Below are 26,757 nucleotides of genomic sequence, written 5' to 3'. Positions count from 1 at the left end.
TTGCTTGAGTTATTTATATTTTTTGACCTGTGAACACAGGTTATCACTGTTGATTTTCTTTTTTATTTACTGTTCCTTTAAGAAGTTTTTTTTTCTGCTTGTCTACAATTTGTCACGTTTCTTTGTCCAAGTCTTTACAAAGTTGTTTAAAATTGTAAAACATAATCTCATTTTTTTTTTTGCTAAAATAACCTACTTTATTGTAATTTTTCATAAAAAACAAAACAAAACTTCATGGCTAAAAGGAACCTCTTTGCTTGGTTTTGCTTTCTCACTGTTGGGTCAAATATTTGTGGACCCAAACATGGGTTTGTTTAAAGCAACAGGTTATGGTTTCCACTGTAACAAGTAAAGGAACCAGAGGCAGGATGAGAAAATGCGCAGAAACACTTAAAGGGTGGATCATCTAAATAAGTGGTCCTCCTAGTTGTCAATCATTCTGGTGATATGCTTACATAAGGCCTTCCTAAGTGCGCGTCCAGTTTGCTATCTTTTTCTGCACATGCGTACGTTCAGGCGTATTTCTTGTGAGCTACGGTATCAGGTAGTCATTGAAGCTCACCTTTCTCACCGCGGTTCTTTGAAAATGGCAGAGGGTCATAAGAGAAAATGTGTGGAGAGCTCTCCCTGCAAAGCATTATGGGATTTGCTGTCACAGTGGGCCGCTGTTGCTACCTCATGGCACAGGCACCGCACGGACGAGGAGTTACGTGACCAACGGGGAGCAAAAAGCAATGATCATCTGTCCAAATGGTCAGTTAGCTGAGTTTGCAATAATAATCCATTATATAGTCCCCGCTCTATACAGTTATTGAAGGATTTAGGGGTTAGGGCGGACATTTGAACACAGTAAGCTTGTATGAGCTATAAGAGGAGCAACTTTTAAACGGAGCGTGCACGAGCCGAAATGAGCTTGTGCATGCTCATGCATGAGTTTAATAGGCGTTCCCTTTTGGGAGCGGGTACAGGGTTGTGCATGTGCATTTTTTTTAAAAGTGGAGAGGATGAAACTTTTAAAAAATCGTGAAAATCCTCCACAGTACCTTTAAGGCTGTATTTAGAGCATTACTAAATACTTGGCAGGAAAAACCTTATTTACATTTGAGTTGGGAGCATTTTAGCTGCAAATCAAGAAGCAGAATTCATTAACTTATAGAAAGTATATATTCTATTTAAGAGCTTTATATGTCCTGGTTAAAATAAATCAAACAATCACAAATGTTAATATATAAAGAAAATGAAGTTGGCAAATATAGAATTAAGTGTAGTCATATTAGATCCTAAACTAAGAGTCAATTTTTCTACGGTGTTTTCTGTCTGGAAACTTGGAGAAATGACAATTTAGCAGAAAGGCTAATGTTACCTTAAGTAAAAAAGTTCTCTCGTTATCAATTCTTGTTTCATCCTGTTGATGAGATTAACTCTGATCAGGTTACTAGTGTCTTCTTTAAAATAACGACCTCTGAAGATGAATGAGGCTCCTTGTCTTTTCTCTTCTCCGAGAAACCGGATCACAGGCTAAGTTGTGTTCAGGAAAGCATAAACCCGGTATTTAGGCTAAATGGATTAAACAGCTGTTTATTTTGTGTATAAAGGGCAAACTGTCCAAAAGTTGAAGTCTGAATGGACCTTCCCTGTTAAGGAATTATTTAAGGTTTTGGATGGTGTCATTTTCAACCAGGGCTGGACTGGCCATTTGGCTTACTGGGCATATGCCCTGTGGGCCAACGCTCATTTTGGAGCTGGGCTAAGGCAGCCATAATGTAATCATAAATGTATTTATCATTAATTATTAAATATATTGACCTATATTAAATTATTGATCCATTTTCCAAATTAAAGGGTAAAGGAAAGCTTTAAAAAATTATTATATAGACTATCCACCGCAACAGCAAAGGAAAATGCAGTCCATTTTTTGTTTTAAACACTCAAACCTAGTTTAGTAACCTCTTTACCAAAGAGTTTTGTGTTTTTTTTGCTGGAAATTATACATAGGTGCAATATACTGATTATTTCCACAGGAGGTTTTCACTATTTGGGGTAAGACAACGAAAAAGTAGTTATTTACAGTTAGAAATCATGACATAGTAACAAGGATGCAACTAAGTGAAAGGTTTTTAGCATTTTTTTGACTTCCACTTTCAGAAACTGGACTACCAACTGCAACTAATCAGAAAAGAAGAAAAGCTTAAAGTTGGCAAAGAGATAAAACACAAGATACAATGCTGAATCTAATAAGAATTATATATATTTTTTTGGGGGGGGGATGAAAGTTCAATTAAAACCCACGTCATGAAGCACTTGCCCAAACCTTTTCTTTCTCTTTCTTCTTTTCTTGATTTTTTTTTTTAAAGAAATTTTTACTTATTCCAACCCCTATATTTAGAGGAGTAAAAAAACAGATTTCTTTTTAGCACAGAAGCGAAAGTGCTCTCTGACTCACTCCCTACAGTCACATGTCAGTTTTTCTAGATTAAAAGGTTCTGATTGGATCGATTAACCACACTGCATTGTTTTCAGCTACACTGTCCTACATCCCATCAGCCAGGGCAAGGCTAATGGTCCGGGCTCACGTGTACAGACGACCTGATAGTGTCTGCGTGCAATCAGAGGTGGCACTGACTGTCTGTTTTGTGAATGGTAGGAAGAGTTGCATCAACAGAACAGGAGCCTTCCCGACGCTAAAAAGATCAGGTGATGTACTGATAAAATAGAAAATGGAAAGAATAAGAATACAAACAGGGAACCCATCATGACACACAAAATATAGTGTAAATATTAATCTTCATATAAACACTGCATTTGAAAAACATTGATTTCCATTGAGGTTTTTCACTTGATGTTACATTTCAACCAAATATTTTGAGATTTTTTGTATATTTAATGTGACAAACAAAATAAGTACAGATTCTTTAAAAAAAATCTATTATTATCTGGTGTACATCATTGAGAGGAAATGTGATAATTTCTATTCAACCTTCTTTACACAGACTCCTCTCTAAATTAAATCCACTGCAATCAATTGCCCTTGGGAACCATCTAATTGCTAAGCAGTGCCCAGCTATGGATTATTTCACCTCAGTGTGAATGCAGCTGTTCTGTTAAGAATGCAGAGGTTTAGCAAACGAAAGTAACTGAATCCCCAAACACTTCAGAGCTGGCATCGGTAGTCTTTCCCCTTCCTTTAAAAAAAACAAGGGCGGTGGCAGCATTATGCTGTGGGGACAATTTCTTTTCAACCACATGGAAACTGGTCAGAAGGTTTGATCTTTTGATTATTTGCAAAAAAATACTTGCAAAAAAGATCTTTACTGTACCTATTTAAAATTTTTAAAGAAATACTGCAGAAGGGCTTAGTTGCAGCAGAAGGTGGAAACTTTGTAAAGTGTTGACTTAGGGGGCTGAATAGAAATGCAACAAAATAATTTTCCTTTAATTCACAATTAATGTTTGCTACAAGATTTAAATCTATGGCTTTAAGCATGAAAAATTAGAGGAAATTCAAGGGTTTTAAAACAGATTTTAAATGTCTGGAAAAAATCAGCACACAGCATCAGCTTCAAAAATCTAATAAGATATAGTTACTCAGCTCCATATTTATTCAAGTGGGTTCAACTGTACAACACGTGTAACAATGTCACCCATAGAGACAACTCTCATTGCTTCCACTGTCAAAGCTTCATTGCAATTTTTCTATTTTTTATTCTTTACAAAACTGATTGATGTCTGAGCTTCTTTTGTCACATTAGAGGCAAAACTACAAAGGCTGATCATTACTGGAGCAGCGCAAATGAGAGTCTTTTGTTAAATCCTATCGAAAGGAGAGGGAAAAAAAGGGTAGGAGGACTGGTTCAGAGTTCCAGGTGCAAAAGGGTAGATGGAATAATAAATATGGCTTTATTCACTCAAGCTGCTTTTTGTTAATTGGCCTTTACTTTGAGGGTAGACTACAAATGGCATTAGTCTGAATTATAGCCAAATCGGTGAAGCTTCATTCTGCTCCAATTATTTAGGTATAAAACCATAAAAATGTGGAGATGCTGTATGTGCGAGTTCATTTCCATCACCTACCCAATAATCCAACTAATGGAGATGACTATTGTGTGGCTTTAATCATATACAGGTAGTATTTCTGCAGATTATTTGCTTCATTTTATGCAACTTACCTTTTTAAACCTCTTGGTCAAAAGGTCTATAGTTCAATTTTCTCCTGTTTTTCATTGTCAAAACCACATAAGTCATGACAAATTGAATAAAAAAAAAAACACTGCAAATTTATTTCACTCATTGACTGTAACTCATTAATCAGTAGTTTTGCAGTGAACCGAAGAATTTGTTTTCCTCTGTAATCTTCTGGTTGTTAGATGTATGGACGATACTCACAACGCACCCAAACCTTCGATTAAACCGCCATACGTTTAAATCCCACCTCTGCAATAGCCTCATTATGTTATTATGAGCAGCAAGTGATTCATTCACACTCCACAGAGATAATGGTCTCATCTGTCAGGGAACCAAGCCCCTTTAATTAAGAGATGTGTGAACTGAAAATATCCTCCCTGCTCAATTATTAGTAAAGCCGGTTATACTAATGGTGAAACAGCAGCAGCAATGCAGAGCTGCTCGTAGCTGTGGGGTCTTTAATTTGCAAATCCAACCTGGTTTGAAGAACCTGGCTGTTGCTGTCTGGTTCTGTTTGGATGCTAGAGAAGCAGTGATTTTCTAAGCTCCAGGAGCCAAATAATCACTAAGTACATCTCTGATTCAGGCAGGAAAGGGCCTCTGGCATTCAGAGAGGTGCAATCAATTTTGCTGTTTCCAATAGGTTACCCCTTTTAGATGACAGAGCAAAGCTGAAAGAGCCCCAACGTCTTACTGTCTAGGCTTGCTAGGTTCTGGTATTTTATTCTATGAAAAAGTTGCTTCTTTTTGTGCACAGGAAAGTGGCATTCATTGAACATGGACGGCATTAATGGCTAACAGACAATTAGAAGGGAAAAATACATTTTCCATTTTCCAAATGTGGTTCAGCTTTCTTTCTAACCTAATTAATGTCTTTTTGATGGGTAACTTGATGGGTTTTACAAAGTGTGAACAAAGGCCTTTGTGGCTTTTAGATATGTAAGCCAAAGCTTCATCCAGCTCTGAAATAATCCCCACAGAACGTCTCAAAGATTTATAGACACAACTAACACTTGTGTGACTTTGGGCTTTTTTAATTGAATGTTAATTGAACTTTGAAATCGAGAATTATTTCTGTTTGTCTGATAATCAGTGATTCTGGCAGTTCCTCTTTATTCTCTGATGCCAAGTCAGTTCAACTTAATTAGATAATCATCAAATATGGCATTACTGAATAGAATAGAATAGAATAGAATAGAAAATCAATTTATTGTCCCACAATGGGGAAATTCTTGTGTTTACAGCAGCAAAAAGATTATAGAAAAAATTGTCACACAAATTTATAAGAATAACATAATAGTGAAGAGTTAAAAGAACACCAGATAAAGGCAAAATGACAGCAGCATGTTATTTAACTGACTAAGATAGAAACTGTGCGAAATCAGGATGATTGTAACAGCTTATTGAGGTTGTTGGGAATATTGATTGTTTTGAAGTCTTATAGCTGCTGGGAGGAAGGATCTGTGATAACGCTCCTTTGTGCATTTAGGGTGCAGCAGTCTGTCACTGAAGGAGCTCTCCAGTTCTGCAACAGCTTCATGCATGGGGTGTCAGACATTATCAAACAGAGATGTTAATTTCCAGAGGGTGCTGAGCAAAAATAGGGCCCAAATAGATCAGATTACATTAGTAGGACTCACTTTTCTTCTTTGTTTTTTGCACTTTTTGTCTGCAACCCATCTTCAGTATTTTTTTGCTGTTCGCCCCCATGTCCTGCGGAGCATACATTAAATCTTTGAAAATACTTGATTTTTGATCAGTGTACCATGCAGAAAGTCCAGACAGAACTGATGAAAAACAGATGAAAGTTGGAGCCAGTATAAACTCTCTTCTGCATAGTTTGTTCTCAAGTTCTAGTTGTTGAAAATCTGCCTTCCATTTAGATTTCTTTAAAAAGAAAATTGTTTCAGCTTCTTCCTCTAACACATCTCATACATAACCTCATATTTAGCACTGCCAGTGGTTTCACACAAGTGCTCCTTAAATATCACTGATATTACTCAATAATTACATTGGATAATCTTTTGACATTGTATGTCGACCCTCACTACCCTTATGATTCATTTACCTCAGGATGCTAAAATGCTTAGCACCAAGGGCAAGGCAGTCCAGTCTATTATCTGAATAATTTGGCCAATAATTTGACCACTTTAGGCACTTATAGACTGTAGAGTGTTGAACTTTAAACTCCAGATCTTTAGATGTTGATAGAATTTCATCATGTGAGAAAAAACATAGAAGTGACAGGGTTTGATATTTCACAAAATGGTCTTCATTTGTTAACCTTTAGACCGACTTAAATAGTCGGACATCCCAAGTACTAAAGTAAAACCATTCCGTTACAAATCATGCACTGAACTGTCTGCCAGTTACCAAACTACCATACGACATATACAAACCCTGAGCAAACAACAGGTAGCTTGTGTAAAAATCTCCAGTTGCACCAGTTGGAGTAATTTCTACGGTACATCATACTTTTTTGAAATTAGAGAGGTGTCTTACTGTTTGTAGGGTTTTTATTTCACATACTTCTATAAAAAATGCTTACATGTAATGATTTTAAACAATATTAGCGGCTTTTCTTATGTTTTAATTACAGTAGGCTTGGCTAGGCGGTGGCCACATATACAGTATTTTCCCCCCTGATAAGATACTTTTGCTTTTACTGGTGAGGTCTTTGAGAGATTTGATGTTGTGAAGCACTAAGATGGGTGAAATGGCAGCAAATGAGAAATAAGAAAAGGTGAATACACTTTTTATACCACAGTAGATGTTAGTGGCTGGCAGAGAAACTCTAACATGCAGCCTCCTTAAGCAATGCAATTCTTTAAATGTAAATAGTTACCATGAAAACCTATACATGCAAAGACCTTAGAAAGATCAGTATACCTCTTAAAATTAGATGAGCTTCTGCCATCTACCAGGTAGTTTTAGAACACCAGTTGCAACTTTATGGAGATTCAGATTTCATTTTGCAACAGGACTTGGCAGCTGCACACTGGGCACGGTATCCCTGCTCTTTACTGGACAGCTAACTCACCTGGCCTCAGCCCTATGGAACATCTATGGGCTATTGTGAAGAGGAGGATGTGATACACCAGACCTAACAACCAGAAGAGCCGACTGACTCCATGCCACCCCGTATTGCTGCAGTAATCTAGGCAAAATGAGCCCCTACTAAATATTTAGTGTTGTACATGCTCATATTTTCCTTGTTCATACCAGAGGTATAGAAATCCTTTTTTTTCTACTGGTTTCAAGTAATATTCTAATTTTCTCAGATAAGAATTTTGAGTTTCTGTTACAGTACTTGCCAGTGAAAGAAACCAAAAATAAAAGAAATAACGTTTTTAATGAATTATTATAATATACAAGTTTAACTGTTATATAACCAGCACCAATATGCTGACATTGTTTTAAATTTCTTTCTGGTATTTCAGTCCAGAATAAATTCAGATATCATAATGTGTGCTTGTATATCTCTTTTCTCTTAATTAACCAATCAAAATGTGTTCAAAATAAATGAATCTAATTCCAGAACTGTATTGATTGTTGCCCTTGTAGTTGCAGATTCAGAGCTTTTACTTAAAGCCCAGCCTGTTAAATCTCCTTTTCTGTCCTGAAGGGAAGCAGTAGTCATGGTTAGTAATGAGCAACACTTGTCACCTCCCTCGGGTCTAATTGTGCAGGCACCAGTGAGGCAGATCACAGAAGATCAATCACTGCAAGAAATTAGATTGCTACGACAGAAATGTCACTCAGTGTTCAAAAGCACAGAAGACCCTCCTCAACCGTACTTTCACTCGCCCACTCCCATTTTGTCTTATTTCCAAGAATAAGTCGGCCGGCTGTTCTTCTGCTGGTATGAATAATGGAAGCAGCCTGCAGCAGGAGCTCATTTCCAGTGAGTGATCACCACACTAAAGTAAGACCTAATGATCACACAGATGAAGAGTAAGGCTGGCATGCATGATTAACATCCTCAGGTGTGTCTCTAGAGCCACACTTCTGCTGTCAGATCTTATGACAGCTTTAATTGTGCGGTTTAAAATATTTCCAGGATATATATATATATATATATATATATATATATATATATATATATATATATATATATATATATATATATATATATATATATATATATATATATATATATATATATATATATATACATATACATATATATGTATATGTATATATATATATATATATATATATATATATATATATATATATATATATATATATATATATATATATATATATATATATATATATATATATATATATATATATATATATATGCACACAATCATGAGATTATTTTCCTCAGCTATTTCAGAGCAAATTTCCGCGACACGATGTCACTTTAAACAAGCTGTAACATGCTGTGCAGACAAATCTATAAGATTTTAATATCTATTTTACTATTTATAATGAAAACTTTGTTTTATTATTCTATGACAGAATGTAGCAAGAAATATATCAAATATTAACCTAATAAAATCAAATCAAAATCATTAAGTGTATTTGAATGATGTTTTACTTTTAATGATTAAGAACATATTAAAAGATATATATTAATTTAACTTCAAACTATTTATTTACTTGTTTGGGTTTATAATTATTATAATGAGAATATAATCATAAATATAATAATTTATAATAATTTGTACTGTCAATTAATATATATAAAAAAAAAAATATATATATATATATATATATATATATATTATGGATTGTGGCCATTTTGACACATAGTCACTAGATGGCAGTGTTGTACTGAAAATAGCCTGTATAAAAAGTTCCTCTAATATATAATCATGTCAAGTTACATCTGATGATGAAATCATCCCCAGAATAATTATAAAAACATTTATTTTAGAAAGAGTAACATTTTGACAAAATGTTAAGTTTTATTTTTAGTTTCACATTTACAACAGCCTTCTTACAGAGAACAGTAAGGGTTTTACTCATACTGAAAATATGAGGCATCACACTTTGAGCCCATGACATGTATCTGAGTCAAGCATTGCTTTAAAGACACTCCAAAGGACATGGTTTCAAGTTGCTCTCAGTTCTGCAGCACGCTTTATTTGTCTGTTTGAAAGGGCCATGCTTCCAGTCATATTGACATAAGTCAGCTGGAATCCCACAGAACTGATCCCAGCACACCAGCTGGGACTCCTGTTACCATGAGATGCTTTAGACCGAACTGTAGCGACTGACTGGAAGGCATGTTGTCTCACTCTGCACCAATTACAAAGGCCTGGGCTCATGAATTGGTGAGACCCGACTGAAACATTTACATTAAGCTGTCTGCTTCATCAGGCTGGGTACAGATGATAGGCCTGAGCATGTAACAAATGCTCTCTCACTTATCTCATCACATGCCACTCATTCAGCGGCTGTCATTACAAAGCACCAGCACCTGCTAACAAAGCACAAGTACATCCAAGCCGTCACTAGAGAAAAGCATAAACTGCTTTTTTTTCTAGTATTACAGATTCTATCTTAGATAAAACATCTGTGAAACTTCAAAATGTATGACTTCTTATAATGTGTGTAAAGGAAACTTTTATGATTACATCTGGTTTCTCTCCCCGATTATACATTATACACATTAAATAACTGACAGTACAACAGTTTTAATAGAAATTGTAAACTCAGACCACAGAAATGGTTCACGTTAAAAATGGCAGCCCTTACCTCCAGGTTTGCTCCTTCAGAAATTCAACCCAGAATAACAGTTAAATAAGTGGTTTATACATCTCCAAGGCTTCCCTCTGCCACATCACACATATGGAGACATCACTTGCTCCAGCCATATCAACATATTATAAAGTATTGTTAGATCAAGGACAACCCGAATGCAAAGTGACAAAGCTCGCTCTTAAGAATAATCCACCCTGTCCCTATGCTCCCATTTCATTTCCAAATCTTGTCTTAATTAGATAAACGGCTCGTGAAAACATTATACTTAACAGGTATGAGGCAGGTATATTCATTTAATTCAATTCAGTTTATTTATATAGCACCAATTCACAACACATGTAATCTAAAGGCACTTTACAGTTCACCAGATCATACAGTCAAATTGATTCAAAGTTTTCTATCTAAGGAAAACCAGTTGATTGCATCGACTAATTGACTCGAACGCAATCCCTCACACTAAGCATGCTTGTAGCGACAGTGGAGAGGAAAAACTCCCTTTTAACAGGAGGAAACCTCCAGCAGAACCAGGCTCGGTGTGAGCGGCCATCTGCTGAGGCTGACTGGGGTTCAAGGAGACAGAAGCAGGGATACAAAAATAAATTTTAAATGGCCGGTCCCTTCCAGGAAACACACAGCCAGGCAGACGAGCTCCCAGTCAATCCCCATGTCAGAAGATGAAGAGAGCACAGCCATCCAGTCACAGTCAGAGAAACAGGACTACACTGGAAAACAGGCCAATCTCCAACATCTATAAACATTAGGGTTTAACAAAGCCATACTCAAATCATAAAAATAACGCTAACAATTAATAACTATTCTTTTTTTCTTAAGAGACTACCAAGGCTTAATCTAGGCCAAAATTAGAGCAGAATAACATTTTGGGCTCTCATTTTTATAGCATCTATTCTGATTTAACATAAGTTGTTTAAAGTTGGTTCGTAAGTCAACAAATCAATTACATTTGAGAACAGAATGAGTTCTATTAACTCATTTCCTATTTTTTTTATTACATTTCTTTTGAAATTAATTTCTATTTTATAAAGGCTTTCCTGAGCATGCATGATAACTCATGAGGAAACGATCAAGTAGGTCTTTCCAGTCTGTTGAACATGATAGCTCCCATAAAAAGATAAGAAAAACAGAACAAGATTTTTCTGTTCTGCAACTTTACGACACATTTTATCCATTTTTATGTTTTGTTTCACAGGGATCTTGATTTATTTGTTGGACAGAGAGAGAGTTAAGGCATGCAGTGGATGGAGGAGGTTGGGATGGAACCAGGATGGTAATGATGAGGTTTATAAGCTTTGTATGTCTGCTAAATCCATAAACATAAACATGTAGTGCTGCTGCTCTACCACTGAGCCCAACCACACCGATACGTTTTCAGAGTCGCACACGATTGGCTCACCACAGTGCCTTTAAAAATCCTCTAGTCTAAATTAGGAAGATCAAATAAATAAAAAGGCATTATATACCTATAAGGGCACAGCAAACCCAAGAGCTGGATTATTAAAATAAAATTTAAAAAAACACAAGAAACTTTTATGTTCATTAGTGCTTTAAAGCTATTAACAGTTAATGAGTTTATTTGGCTTTTTGTGTGCTCATATGTCACTCAAAAAGTTTTAATTTGACAGTTTGTTTTAACATATGTTCATGAGATTCCTATGAGGATAATATCTCTGCTTCCAGGGGGAAAGAAGAAGGTCGTATGCAGCTGCAGAGTTTGTGAATACCTCTGGCTTTCCCTGCCTCGTCATCCACCATGTGACATGTTATATACTAAAGAAATCCCACATACTTCATTGTACAGTGTACTGATTTCCCTGCTGTCAGATCAAAGTGCCAGTTTGGAGTTTTTGTCTCCTTCCTTTTGTGAAAAGCACAGCTGTTAAATCCAGTATAAAAACTCCTATGGCGACAAAGCAAACAGGAGAAAGATCAAGGCTAATTCTAAGATGACTGTGCAAAAATCCACAGAAACTCTTATTCATAAATGCCTCAGTAAGTTTGTCACTGTTATTGAAGTGGGGGGAGAAAAAGCACATGATGAATGAGCAGCCAGCTGGTTTTGTTTGTGTCTCCAACAGGTTGATATATAAAAAAAAGTCTCATCCTTCAATCCAATCCTGCTAAATAAAACCAGTGATTAACAATATTAGGCAAAAAACAAATTTATGATAAATTTAAAAACCAAATAAAACAACATATATCATACACAAATTTATTTCCACCTTCTTGTTTCTGCTCATATGGGCAGATTAAGTGTCTTTTTAAAATTATAAAATTTTTAATAAGACAAACTTGCTCATCATTTAGCAGAAATATGTAGAAGTTAGTTTAAAAACTAACTTGAGAGGACAATAAAGTCCAACCCGACCACAGGCTTTATCGACCTATTTGTTGATTATGACTCCTTTCACATTATTTGTACAAACTGGCCTACATCCTGGCAGTGCCTGCTAGTGTTCAGCTCAGGTCAAACTTTCCGTCCAATCTCCTTCATCCCAGCTGAGCCCAAACAGCCCTACTGTTGTGAAAATAAACTGTAACTGGGAGAAAACAGAACACACTGTGAGAGTGATCATAATTGGGTCTGGCTGATAATCCAAAGACTATTTATTAGTTGTTTAGAGTATTTTTAGTTGCTTATATAGACTGTAAAAATATAGTGGCATGCAGAATTATGCTGTTAACATTAATTAGTTCTTCATTTTATCATATTTTAACAGGATTTCAAGCGCAGAAAGGTCAAATGAAAGTACTGCAAATTACTGAATTATAGGGGGAATTAACATAGTTTTAAAGGGATTTTGTTAAATAAAAATCTAATCAAGTGTGGGTTACCTTCTTATTAGGACACAGAAAATGAAATTTCATTTTGAGATTCACCTCAGATGAGATCTAATCACTTAGAGAGGCTTTTCACCCACGCTTGCAGGAAGGAGAAAATTAATCATAGAAACACATAAGAGAGCCATGGTATGGTAACTCTGGAGAACTTGTTGAGATCTGCAGCTCAGGAAGGAATCTATCAAAATTGCAACTACCTGTCATTTAGCTCATAATTCATTCATAGTATTTTCTTTTTCTCATAAAATTGCAAACAAACAAAAAAAGTCAAAAGTTTGTAACAAGCCACATAGTTGATAAAGCAAAATCGAGAGAGGGTGCTCTGGTCATTTGAGATTAAATATATATATATTTTTTAACCTTAACCACATTAATAGGTGTATTTTTCCACCAGAGACTTGTATTTCTAGTGGGAAAAATACACCTGTGAACAAACTATGTTTTCATAAATTTAAAGCCAGAACAATTAAATGGTCTATTGAATGCATATTCAACTGTTGGAAAGGTGCAATGGAGCTCTTAATAATCCAATCAAGACTGGGTTATGATTTCGGAAAATTTTACATTAAGAGATGCTCTAATTTAAGCCTGACTGAGAGTGGGTTAATTTGTGAAGAAGACTGAGCAAAAAATGGCAGCCCCAATGTGCAAAACTAGTGTAGATGTACTATCATAGAACATGCAGCTCTGGTGTTGTTCCATAAAGTATTGATGTGGGGGAGCTGAATATTATTGTATTAAACAGTGTTCTAATCTTTTAAGTATATTGTATTTATATCAATAAACTGTGTTGGTCCAGCATAAGAATATGAAATGACAGAATATAAATGCCCCTGCAAGGCACTACATAATTTAATTTAAATTCAATATCATGACCTTTAAGTTGCCATTTGTTAAACTTTGATAGATGAACAATATTGTAATCTCTGTCTACATATATTTATATACAAACAAGCAGTTTCCTGGTGTAGTAATACAATCCCTGGGAAGCAACAGAAAATTTACAGTTTAACCAACAGGACTGATAAAAATCCTTTTAAGATCCTCATATAATGCATGGACGGAACGCCAAGTGTCGGCAAAACAGTTATTAAACCTGCTCTGGTGGCTACTTTGAAGAATCTAAAACATAAAAGATGTATTAAGGTATTTTAAAATTATTTCTTTGATACTTTATTCTACATTCTTTTCTTTACATTCTTATCTTTAATGTATATACAATGTAAAAAGTAATTAAAAAAAAGAAACATAAATGACAAGGTTAAGCTGAACCAGGTGTTTGTCCACAACGGTAAAAAATGTAATTTATTGATGCGAGTTCTGATAACAAACTTACATCTTCCTAAAAAGAAATGTGAGGTATAGCAGAAACATCTGGTTTTTATGAATCATATTTTCTTGCTGTCATTTTGGTATCACTGTACGTATAAAAACATCTATTGACTTTTTACATAAGAAAAAACTCAGGAAGACCCATCCATCGATTTAGGTTCAATAAAGACAAGAGTTTTCACAAAAACTTCTTGTTTTTGTTGCTGGGAAGAGACTTTAACATATTTATTACAAAATCTATCTAATTAAGGCAAACCTCTAAAACCTTTTTTTTTCCAAAATGTTAATTTTAACTTTGTTTCCTTAAATATAAAATATACAATTATTTACTGAGGACAAAATAAAGTATCCATTTTTACTGATAATTATACACACTTTTTTCAAGAAAAACAAAAATACTCTTAAGTTTTATTAAACACTTCGTACATACACACCATAACATTTGTGTTTAAACCTATGAACACTACTACAAGGAGCCCAGATGAAGGTAGAAGTAAACTTAAGACATTTGTTGGAGCTACAGAGCCTCTATTTACATCATAAATACATCACATTATAGCATTCTTTTCAAAAATGGCAACATTTGCCGCACAAAATAAAGATTTAGACGGCATCTTTATGTACACACAAGATAAAATATGGTTAATATATGATCATATACAAGTATACAGTAAACTGAATTGTATACAGGTTTCAGAGGTGCAGGATAAAAGTAAACTCTATTTGCACAGACAGGGCTGTGTGTGAAGCAAGAAACATGTAAACATTTGGTTACAGAGATCAGTTACTGATTTTTCATCCTCTGTGGGCTAAAACGTTTTATTTAAGCCTCAATACTTTGGACAGAAAAGCCCACATGTAGCCAGTGATAGAAAAAAAAAAAAACACTAAAAAAACCAAATGGTGACTATCAACAGATGACAGCTGAAGCACTTGTAAGGCTGCAGTCATGAGAGGAAGCCGTCTGCGTTCTTGTGCAAGTGTGAATATCCACAAACAGTTCCTGTCAACAGTATAGCTGCTGTACATATTCTTCTGCCAGAAAGCAGCTTCACTTTAAAAGTGGCACTTCTCCATTTAACACGCAGAGGGATATGTGCTCACTTTATCAAATAATAAAAAACTAGGCCTGACGTCGCTTTAAACAGTTGTAACTCAAACACGCGGTTGCAGACTGTGCCTTGGAGAAAGTGCAGAGTCACTGTTTTATCCTCTATATAGGTCAAGGCTTCAGGAAGTGCTGCTTCTCTTTCGGGTCCTGGGCCTCCTCTTCAGAATTTCCTCCTCTTGGTCACTTTCACAATCCCGCTAAAAGAGCACAACAGGGTAAAAAAAAAAAAAGATAACATCATTTATATTGGGAGAACAGTAGAATCTGATGCTGTCATCAGCGTAATATCCTGAATTTTATCCTGAACTTGAGTATTCTGGTCCAACAAACATAATGCTTCTGTGTGATTGCTGCATATATATTTAATTCTTCAATATTTCTTTATTCTTTTTTTAACATCTTTACTAGAGGAGCATGAAATATGTCCCCGCCTGTGTACAGCATTAAAATGACTGGAGGTAAGATTGTTGATTTAGCCTTAATCAGGTAAGCCATGCCACTTTGCTCCCAGTTTTTCTAAGTAGCAAAGCTCTTCAGGGACTGGCTGTGTAAGAATAACACAGACATGAGAGCAGCAGCAGTCTTAATCTCCATCAGCAAAATGTGGCGGCAACTTTTCTATATGGAACTGCTACCATTGCTGAAGCCTGGATTCCTCACCTTATCCTCTTCAGGCAGCTTCTGACCCTTCTTCATAATCCTCGTTAAGTGATTGCACAAGGCTACGATTCGAAAGGACAGCTGAAAACATTCAGAAACAGAAAGAAAAGCAGTTACCAAAGCCACATTTTCTAGAGATAATTTAAGGATTTAAAGCTGAGTTGGATGCTTATCCTGTATTTTACCTTCCAGCGGCGTCTGGCATACTGCCTCTTAAAGTTCTCCAAGTTAACCACTGAAAGCCTCTTCTCCATGGCCTGCCTGGGATTAAGAGGCTACAGACACATAGCAAAGAAAATCTGTGAATTTTTTACATTTTTACTGCCTTAGCATCATGCTGGTAGAACTCAGCATGCGTCAGATAGTTCAGGTATTATACAAAAAGTACAGTTTAGGAAATAAGTTTACAATAAAGAGGCAATTTTCATTTTAGGGATAAAGAAAGACAAAGACACAAAAAATGAAACAAAGAAAAAAGTTTATTTTAAAAAGTCAAGAAAGAAAGAAAATAAATGTACCTTTAGAGTTGTAAACCACCAGGTTAATCACAATAAGCTGTTATACATTGATTTCTTTAGATATTTGCTGATATCATAAAGTATGTTACAATATCGTCTTACAGGAAAAAAATGGAATTGAGCCTTTTAATGTTCTTACAGGCATTTATTTCAAAATCAGCATTTATCTAAATATAAAAATGCTCTTGATGATGATAGATGGCCTGTTCACTCTAGTCCTTCAAAATAAAGGTGTATCTTAAAAAAGACCAGATGGATAATTAATTAATTCATTAATGATTGATGTATTGTTACATTTCTGGTATTTATACATAAAGAGACCTCACCACAGGTGATGGATTTTCAGGAAATAAAAAAAAGCATCAAGTTTTGACATTGCATTAAATTTTCATCAATTAATAAATAAAAGAAATACATTTAAGAAAATAATTCATATTATACAGCAAATAATAAATAAATTTTAATATGACATAATACCTATCACAATAAAATAAAATAAAATGTATATTTATATAAAAAAACTTTCTGACAGCAATCAATCATTTAAAGTACTTGATTTTGTGCCCAAGGGGAAAAAAAATACAAAAAACCAAATTTTTAAAAACAGTAACAAAGTGAAGACAGTTACATAATGCAAAAAATTTACTTTCAAAATAAAATGAAATGTTAATATAGTCAATATTTCTATTAGTATAATTTATTTTCATGGTTCTGAGATTGGAGCTGGAGCCATTATGAAATTAGATCACCTTATTTTCGGACAGTTAGCTGATTCTGTTGTTACCTGGGCAGGAGTTACTGCCTAACTTTAAACAGATAACATTAGACAAGGAACAGAGGAAGAACTGAACCCACTTCTAACTATTAACAGAGAACAGTAAGCTCCTTCTTCAGGGAATTAATCAATCAGGTCTCTCAAGCATAGTCTTACTTTCAGAAAATCTGTTCTTATTATTTACCTTTTACCACAAACATGAACTTAAATGCACCAGAATCATTGAAACACATGCTTAAACTGGGTGGATCCAGCCAAATATGCAAACCTCTATACCTGCAAATGATAAACTGATTTATGCTCTGGTAAAAATAATAAAATAAATAGAAGGAACAGTGAGTGACATTTCATGGTCCCACATTTGAAGAATTATATTCAATATATCCAAAGTGTGGCTGTAAACAGTATTAGAACAAAGAAAGTAAGACAAAATAAAACAAATAAGAAAATATATCCACTTTTTAGAACCCATTTTGCCGCCATAGGGTTAACAGCTGCATGCTTGGGGCTTCACATCCTTTTGTGACAGATGCAACAACCTCCTACCAATTTCTGGTGAAGTTATTTTGATAGGACTTAATAAAATATGAATATTTAGATATATAAAATGCGATAGTAGGAGACAGGCAGTCTCTGTGCCGTGTTAACTGCCTCTATTATGTACGTTTTCACTCAAATAAACTAAATAAATAATCATCTTTTTACATAGGTTACCAGGAAAGAAAATAAAGGATTAACTTTTATATAAAATTCTTCTTTGTGGTCCTTATTTTGTTGTACAACACAGTTTTAGGAACGTAGTAACTATGTTATTTTGTCAAACTGCAACACAGCTTCCGCCAGCAGCATTATTGTCCATTAGTTGTACTCAAAGCACAGTTTGATATTCCTTATGTACAAATGAAAGGAAACGGGTTCCTCTAACACCATGAGTTAAGAATTGGAAGAACTCAAAATTGTCATAAACATAAACAATCTTGTGAGCTGATTTTTTTCAATTTACACCAAACCCAATTTAACCTTGTTTTAATTGAGGACTAAGAAGAATCTTTCAAACGCTACAAGAACAGGTAAGAACTACAGTAAGAGGTTCACTACATGAGATTGTTACAAAGATTTCATGGAAATGTCTGAAAACTAGAGGTTTTGATTTCACTTCTATAGCTCAGACTGAGAAGATGTTTGGATTGATAGATGTCTATTCATAAATTAATACACCTGCTGTAAACATTTAGTGTGTTAAGTCGTTGTTTGCTGCCATAAACATGCTTCACGGCTTGAAGCTAAATTTGAAAAAGAAATAGATGACTTTTGTCATTTTATTGTAAAACTTAGGTGAGAAAAAAATTTAAATTGAGATTAGATTATAGCCCATCCCTAAACAAAGATGATGTACACAGGGTCTGACCATGATGTGTGGAATGGGCTACAAAAACATATAAATCTCAGCTTAATTCACTTTATTTAACTTTTGTTTATATATTTATTGACCTTCAGTGTTTTACGATGTGAAAATATTTAATATTTAAAGCGATCTGAAATGCCGTCATCTTGGCCAGGTCAAAAGAAATAAATAAAAAACTAAGATGGAACCAAATAAAATGATCAATATCTCACATTCACAGAATAACAAAATGCTCCAAAATTTAAATCACATTAAGATTTATAAGGAAAGGTTGGGATTTCCCGTTAACTGCTTCAAGATGCAGACAGCTCATTGGTTTCTCAAGCTGTTTTGTCCAGATGACTTGCCTAAGGTCACAACTCCAAACTTGCATCCATCACCTTCACATCTTTTAGTAACTGCCATCCCCTGGTGCCATCCATTTTCATAAATGCAAAGTAGGTGTTTCCTCATAGTTTCCCTTTTGTACCAAGCCTCCTTGTCGCTGTAGATGGAGAACAGTGCTTCTACGTCACTTTGCACGGTGGGTGAGCACCTTCCTCCTCTGACAGCCCCGTCTTCATGAAGCCGATGTGCTTCACAGAATAAGCAAAGTGCTCAAAGTTCACGTATGTGTTGCTTTGTGGCAAGCTGCTGCGAGATTGGACGTTGTGCTCGTTTAGATGTTTCATTATGAACTTTTCAGTTCTCTTCGCAGCTCCAGATACATCAGCATCTTCTTCAGTTTGGTTGCAGGACTTAAGAAGGATTGCAGGAAGGAGGAAGGGGGAGGGGAGGGGAAACTGAGTGAGAGGCCATCACATAGTTGCATCTTGAAAACAAACTGTGGTGAAAACCCCAGTAGATGATTAATGCGTGAAGATGGCAAAAACACAGCAAACATTCTTGATGAGTGTGTTATGTTTCCTGGCTTAATGCTCTGATCCAAACAGGATGGAAGGACATCACAGTGAAAAAGAAAAAAAACTTCTACTTGTATTATGGTCACTATTGTGACTGGACTTCCTCAGCGGCTCAGGCTGTAGCATTTCCACACCGTTAGAAACACAATTGGTGAGATTTGGTTTCACTTCAGTCACGTTGAGACAAAGAGACTTTTCACACTAGTGTCAGGGTTTATATGATGAAGTGGGTGGAAGTTGTGAAGGTTGAAATAAATATCCCCACATGAGGCGTAGTCCAGAAACATATACACACCAGTGGGTGTGAACTCCGGGACTTTGAGACCACAGTCAAACATCTTTGAACTTTTAACGATTAATTCTGTAAGAAGCAATTCTACTACCCTGCCATAACCTTTGACCTCAGAGGCCGACTTCTTTTACATTTTCAATAAGACGTGACGAGAACAACACAAAACATGCCACAGAGCAGCACATACCTTAATCCACGGGTGATTCAAGGCATCTTGGATAGTCATCCTTTTTCTGAAAAATGGTAGAAAAAAGCCAGCTGAGTAAACACACCCAAACAAGTCTGTCACACACAGCGCAGGCTGACCTGTCATGCATTACAATTAAGATCTCTGAGGAATTCAGTGAGAAGTAACACTCACAGGAATATCATGTTTCTTAAAGGTTGATTTAAATGGAAACAGATGTAAGGAACCAGAAGTCACATGGTGCAAATAAAGACAAGTAATGCTTTGTCTGAAGTAATTAGCTAATGGTTTGTCCATGGCTTGTTTAACTGATTTTACACCTAATATCATGCTGGTGACTAAAAACAAAGTACCAATAGTGTCTTGCAAAAATATGCATAGTATTTGAGCTTGTTTACGTTGTATTGACATTTTCAGCTTTTACAGTGTTTCATTATGATTTGATGCGAACATCATAAGGTCATGCATAATTGTGAAGCTGAATCAAAAATAATACGGTAAATTATTTCCAACTTCATTTACAAATGAAAGTATAGAAATTGTGGTATGAAATCTGAATCTATTAGGCCAAAATAAAAACCACTTCAAAATTTATCTAATAAGTAAGTAGCCAACCCGTTTGACATTTAACCTCAGCATGAATTTATGGTTTAATGTAAAACTAAAGCGCATTCCCCCAGCATGATGCTGCCACCATCAGATCTCTGTGTTCAGGATAATTCACAGCTTTTGTCTGGCAAATAGCTTTGCAATAGACACAGGTAGACTGTGCTCATTATAATGGACTACTGAATGGTATTAGTTGCCGTAAATTTTATTCAAAGGCATCCGAATAATAGGGACCAAATAAAACTGCTTTTCAGATTTGAGAAGCATTTTAAACCATGAGTATAATTTGTTTTATTTCCAATACAAAACAGAAGGCAATATAAAATGCGTTGGGTTTTTTCAGCCCTATTTTGGCTGATATCCTCCAAAAAACAAATAAATAAAATGTAATAAATCCCTTTCATGCACTTTCCTTAAAAATCACACGAGTAACTCTGGTGAGTAGTGATCACCAGTCTTGTTTAATCTCTGTTCCAGTCCAGCTGTTCTGTTAACATCCTACAGGTTTGTTGGAGACATTAGTTAATGAATAGATTTAATTTTAAGGAACACGTCAGTTATGAAGTTTGTAATTTAAACTTAAACTGTACTTTAAACAATATCTAAAGCTTTAAGGATTTCACATAGAACAGTTCAATCCATTATCTGGAAACAGAAGGCAAGTTAGTCACAAACTCCAAAATCACTGAAAGGGACAGAAAAAAGTAATAGAGAGAAGCTGACGTGGTCCATAGGAACTCTGGAGGAGCTCTAGAGATCACTGCCTGAAGTAGGAGAATTTATAGACATGGAAACTATCTTATTATTATAAAATGTAGGGTCATTTAGGTGACAGGACAGAATAAAATTATTTAAAAAAAAACAAAATTTTGCCAACACATTCACACCATCTCTAGGGTGGAGGATGATTATGGCGGATTCATATTTTGGGGATCGATTTCTTCTGCAAGATCAGCAAAATGGGTCAAAGTTTTATGGAGGATGAATGGAGACGAATGCGGGAACCTCAGATTACAAACCTGCTGAAACTTTAAACAAAACAGTCTGCACTAGAAAAATCTAAATCTAGAAAATTCATTTTTTCTTAAAATAAGTGTATTTGTTCTTGGATTGAAGAGGTAAAAGAGACATTTTGCCAATGGATCAAGATGATTTACACTTAAAATAAGAAAACACATTACATTGTCTTTTTTTAAGTGCATATTATCTAATTATCTTATTTTAAGAGTAAAAATACTAATTACCATTGGCAAATTATCTAATTTAACTACTAAAATTAAGGGTAAATACACTTAATTCAAGAAATTTTTACTTATTTCTAGATTGATTTTCCAGTGTGGGTCTCTAATCAGCTATTAGTCTGTGGCAGGGCTAGAAAATGTGTCTTAGAATGCACATCTTCATCTAGCCTGATTTATTTTAAATTATTAAAAAAAAGAGGTGAACAATTTAAGAATGTAGATGTACAACAAAGGTACAGACAAACTCTGGAAAAGCTCTAACAACAGGGATTGATTTTATGAGGTACTAATTATTAGAGGCTGAATAAAAATGTAGTTCGTAGTTTTCAGATTTCTTAATATTGCATTTAAGATTTTGGCTGTAGTACAGTAAATAGTGAAATGGTTTTAGTGGTATTAATACTTCAGGAAAGAACTGTATGTCACTAATCCAGGCTGACTGATGTTTAACAGTAGATCCCCAGTTCCTGGCTGTACATTACATCGCCCGGCTTGACCTCTGTCCCTCAGCTGTTTGCCATTCTTTTACCTCGTGTCCTTTTCCAGTAGCTGCCTAATGAAGCTCTTGGCCAGCTCGCTGGTGTTACTGAAAAACTCTTCATCAAAGTCGTAATCCACCGCTGAGATGTTTCCTAGTGTTTCCTGCTTTGTTTCACCAAGGAATGGCGAGATGCCGCTCAAACTAAAAAAAGCACAAATATATTAACACAACGATCAAGACCCCAAAATCTCCACCAGTGCCATTAAAAATGAACTCACAGTATATAGGTGATGACTCCAATGCTCCTGTGCAAACAGAACAAGATTAATTCACAGCTATGCATGGCAGCTTGTTGTGTGGAAACCAGCAGGGTCGGGCATAATTAGAGGATCTTACCACATGTCTGCTTCCAGTCCTAGCTGCTCATAGTTGACTATCTCTGGGGCTGAAAATAGAAAAAGCAAACTTGCAGACGGAGTAAACCCAAAAGATGAGGACTTTGAGTGGAAGAAACATTTGAAAAGTCTTACCCACAAATTCAGGCGTGCCAAAAATGTTTTTGAAATCGGCCCCAGGTTTGATTTTGTGTGCCAGTCCAAAGTCTATGAGTTTAATGCGCGGTAGAGGAACGCTCCTGTCCAGCAGCATGATGTTTTCAGGCTGCAACAAAAAACAAACAAAAAAAACAAAGCAAAATGTTTTCAGTTGACTTTTTTTCTGCTGTCGTAGTTGGATAATGAGTGAACATGCATTCAACCTGAGTTACCTTGATAAAACCGCCTTTTTATGTATGCATTAAAGAAAAACAGGGATCTCTGTTAGTGCAACAGATATAAAAAGCTGTTTAAATGTTTTTCTGTCTCATAGTTCACCTCAGCTTTGCACTTAGGCTAGAGGAAAAAGTGAGATCAGAGTGCTAAAGAGCTACATTTTATGTTAATCATCAGAGGGACATTTTTGAGATTCATTTGTTCAGTGCATGAGCTAAGGAAAGGAAGGGCCATGTGGGCCTCTCGGTTCGCTGCTTTTCCACAAAGGATGCCAGTAAAGGTTGGTTGGGTAATTTGATACAATTTTGGTCCGATTCTGCAGATAATTCTTGATCTAAAGGCAGTTTATTCTTTGCGGCCTGTGTAAAATATGCCAGAGTTTGTAGCTCTGACTCATAGGGGAGAAAAGTGGCTCAGATCTGCAGTATTTCAGCAAACCCATATAATAAAAAAAGACAGCTCTCTAAATTTCTTCAGACATTGGTATTATACTCTAAATTTTTAAAAGACGTTTTGTTTAATATTAATAAGAAAGATACATCAAAGAAAACAAGAAAAAAGCAAAACATAGCTACAAGTAAGTCTTTTGTTGGAATACATAGTTCATAGTTATGCTGACACAGTTCATCCAGTTGTTAGAGGAATAGAGAAAAATGTGGAAGCTGGGGTTGAAACGCCTTTTCCTGAGTTCTAGGGCAGTGTCTGCTTGCAGCTCTTCATGAAACTCCCCAGTAGAAACTAATCATACTGGCTGATAGCATCTATTAACTAAGATTGCTGAGTAAATCTCTGAGCTACAAACTGAAGCCCCTCTGAATGCTGCAGGGCTTTGTCATATGGCTTCGTACCCAGGGCAGTAAAGACAACAGGGGGGCCAAAGCTCTAGAAAATTTCTTCAAAAAAAGAAAGAAAAGCAAAATACTTTCAGCTTCTCCCAATTTTTTTTTTACTATTTACTGTTTGCATTCTCTTAGACTATGCACTAAGCTCTGTAATGAAAAGTGAGAAATATTGGTTTCAGATTTCTAGCTTCCAATTCCTTGCTCATTAAATGGCCCATCTCATTTTTTAAAAACTAGTTGATGATCTCAATGCTTAGATTCTTCAACTATGGCAGCCTTTTAAATCTTAGATTCTTTAAAATATAGATTAAAATGCATGAAAACTTTTTTCTTCTTTTTTTAAAACACACAAAAAACTATTCTTTTTTTTATATACTATGACCACATCTCAGATGTTTGCTGGGGTGGAAGAATCACCATTCAAGCAGGAATCACCACTGACTGTATGCTTCAAATTTCAAAGATGGTGTGGTTTCTCTGGTACGATTACATGTTTCTGATTGGTTAAGTACCTCCATCTTATAACTTTCCCATATTTATGTCAAAGATTGCTAAAAGGTTCGTGCAAATCTTTAAACTACCCTAAGTTTTCTTTTTCTTCATCCAGCACCGGGTCCCAGCTATTCCAAGCTGCATCTCTGCCAGTTTGTAGGAACACAAACGAAAGGTCTTGTTGTTTCTTTACTGCTGCTTCTCTGTCCTGCGTTTTGCATCTTGTCGACAGATTCAGGAAGACAGAGAAGTAGCGTCTAATTTGACTAAGACAAATAGTGCACGGTAGGGAAAATGCAGGAGGCTCTCTTAGTCCCTCAAGAAATAATTCCTCTAAGATTAAAAAAAGCAGTGGAGTTTTTGTCCTGTTTCATGCATGTTCTAAGATTTAATCTGCAAAAAAAAGCAAAAATAAAACAAAAAAGCTGACATTTTATGTGCTTGGACTGTCTTGGAAAATAACCTGAAAGCACAAACTAGGCAAGTACTTTATACTAGCTATAACTAGTAACGCACAGAGATTAACCAGATTGTTATAGATAATATTGTGCCTAATCAGATCTGACCAGGAAGTGGGAAGTCATATGCTACAAAGCCTATTCTACATGTGAGCAGGAAATACACCATAACTGCCATCACTTTTAAATGACAGTGATAGTCGTCTTAATGGATGCTACCATACTGAGAAGAAGACTCCACTTGATCAGGGTGGTTAGTTTAAAAATGTTAATCTATGCACATAAACACATTTGAGATTAATTAAGATAAGGAGAGAGCGCAGATAACAGGGTGGCTAAAAATAATACAATGCATCACAATATTCTACTCCATTTAAAGCATTAAGATAACCCAGGAAGAACGAAGATGGTTCCTTTAAAAACAGCATAGACACTAAGATAGCTAAGTTCTATTACAGAAACATATAGTTAGAGATACGATCCAATACCTGGATCAATATCGGCTCCAATATTGACTAATTAGCTATATATTGGAGATCCAATACAGTGAACTTTATGTAGAACTGTTATATTTCTTTTTGCTGCTTATTTCTTAATAATTGACATTAATTATATTTGTGTTAATTTGTTACTTTTTAACAATCTTTATGTCAAGTCCAAAGCCTTCACACACACTGCAAGAAATATAGTTCATTCAGTAAAAAATTTAATAGGGTTGATATCGGATATCAGCAGATAGCCCAGGTATCGGTATCGGATTGGATCACATAAAACTGGATCTGTGCATTTCCACTTCAATTCAACCCATAGAGACTGCATTAATTACAGTAGAGGATCTATAAGACATCAAAATATGTTTTTGTCTGTACTTTGTGATCAGAGTGGTAATGCAGGCAAATTATAGCCACCTGAACCTTCTTCAGTGTCCCTCATTTTAAAAAGTGCAGCTGGTCCTTTTAAATCAGGTCTTTTACAGTTAAGAAGATTCAATATCCTCTTTCTTACATCATATTAGATGAGCAATGTTTTTAAAATGACTATGAATGAAAGGTTTTAAGTTTTTCCAACTGTAGTAGAAAGAAGGAGTATCAAATAAAATAGCAACCCCTCTCATTCCAAGGCCATTTATCATAACTTGGCAGCAAATGTTTCTCTTTAGCATTGTGTGCCAGTCCAAAGTCCTTTTGGACACAAATAGACTCTATTTGGCACAACTTATTGAATGTGCTTTAAAAAACGAAAACGGCTGAATTTGTCATAAGGGAAGGGTTCATGTCTAAAGTCAGGTCTAAACTGGTGTTCTCTTGTAGGCAGCGCCCTGATACAGCTCTCGACAATTCCACAAAATATGCAGCATTTGCTGCACTTCATGGAATGGAACTGTCCTGAAAGCTGTTCAAAATGAATAAGACAATAAAAGTTGTGTAAGTCTAAGGCTATTAGAGAAATGCAAAACAGCAACTGCTTACGGACCTGTGTGAGCCACCCAGCTTTCTGACAGAGAAGAGAAAACCATGTGATGTTACTATCTGATGTTCTAAATGCTTAACTCACCAAAAACAGGAAGGAAATGTAAAACAGATGAGTGTGATACTACCTCAGAAACATGCAAACCCTGCTGTGAAAATTTTCAGCAAAGCCTTTTGTGGCCTTACATGGACCCAACTAATGTTGCTAAATGAAAATATTGAATCTCAGTTAAATGTAATGGTGATGGAACATACAGTACCTTCAAATCAAAATGTGCAATCCCCTTGGAGTGGAGGTACTGGACCCCATCTAGTATCTGTTTAATAAACTGAGTGGCCTCCTCTTCACTGAGGGACTCTTTCTGAGCCAGGAAATCAAAGAGCTCTCCTCCGGAGACCCTGCAACACACACACACACAGAGATATGTACACACCTGTTTATTGTGGGCTTAGATAA

At 35.6% G+C, this 26,757-nt stretch overlaps 1 protein-coding gene across 1 annotated transcript in view; it reads right to left on the bottom strand.

Annotated features, from left to right (window-relative positions):
* Positions 1-14,782: 14,782 nt before the first annotated feature.
* The window catches only part of dapk2b (death-associated protein kinase 2b), a 29,910-nt gene continuing 17,935 nt past the window's right edge, over positions 14,783-26,757 (bottom strand). The window contains exons 4-12 of the mRNA XM_038268908.1: positions 26,561-26,699; positions 22,800-22,929; positions 22,666-22,714; positions 22,548-22,574; positions 22,318-22,470; positions 19,939-19,984; positions 16,045-16,134; positions 15,860-15,940; positions 14,783-15,396 (exon numbers count right to left, since the gene is read on the bottom strand). Of these exons, the coding sequence (XP_038124836.1) occupies positions 15,319-15,396; positions 15,860-15,940; positions 16,045-16,134; positions 19,939-19,984; positions 22,318-22,470; positions 22,548-22,574; positions 22,666-22,714; positions 22,800-22,929; positions 26,561-26,699 (793 nt within the window). The 3' untranslated portion in view covers positions 14,783-15,318. The remainder of the gene's footprint in view (positions 15,397-15,859; positions 15,941-16,044; positions 16,135-19,938; positions 19,985-22,317; positions 22,471-22,547; positions 22,575-22,665; positions 22,715-22,799; positions 22,930-26,560; positions 26,700-26,757) is intronic.

Source organism: Cyprinodon tularosa, unplaced genomic scaffold (assembly GCF_016077235.1).
Source record: "Cyprinodon tularosa strain WSP-4 unplaced genomic scaffold, ASM1607723v1 ctg71, whole genome shotgun sequence".
Lineage (NCBI taxonomy): Eukaryota > Metazoa > Chordata > Actinopteri > Cyprinodontiformes > Cyprinodontidae > Cyprinodon > Cyprinodon tularosa.
This window is presented reverse-complemented; position numbering and strand designations above follow the sequence as displayed.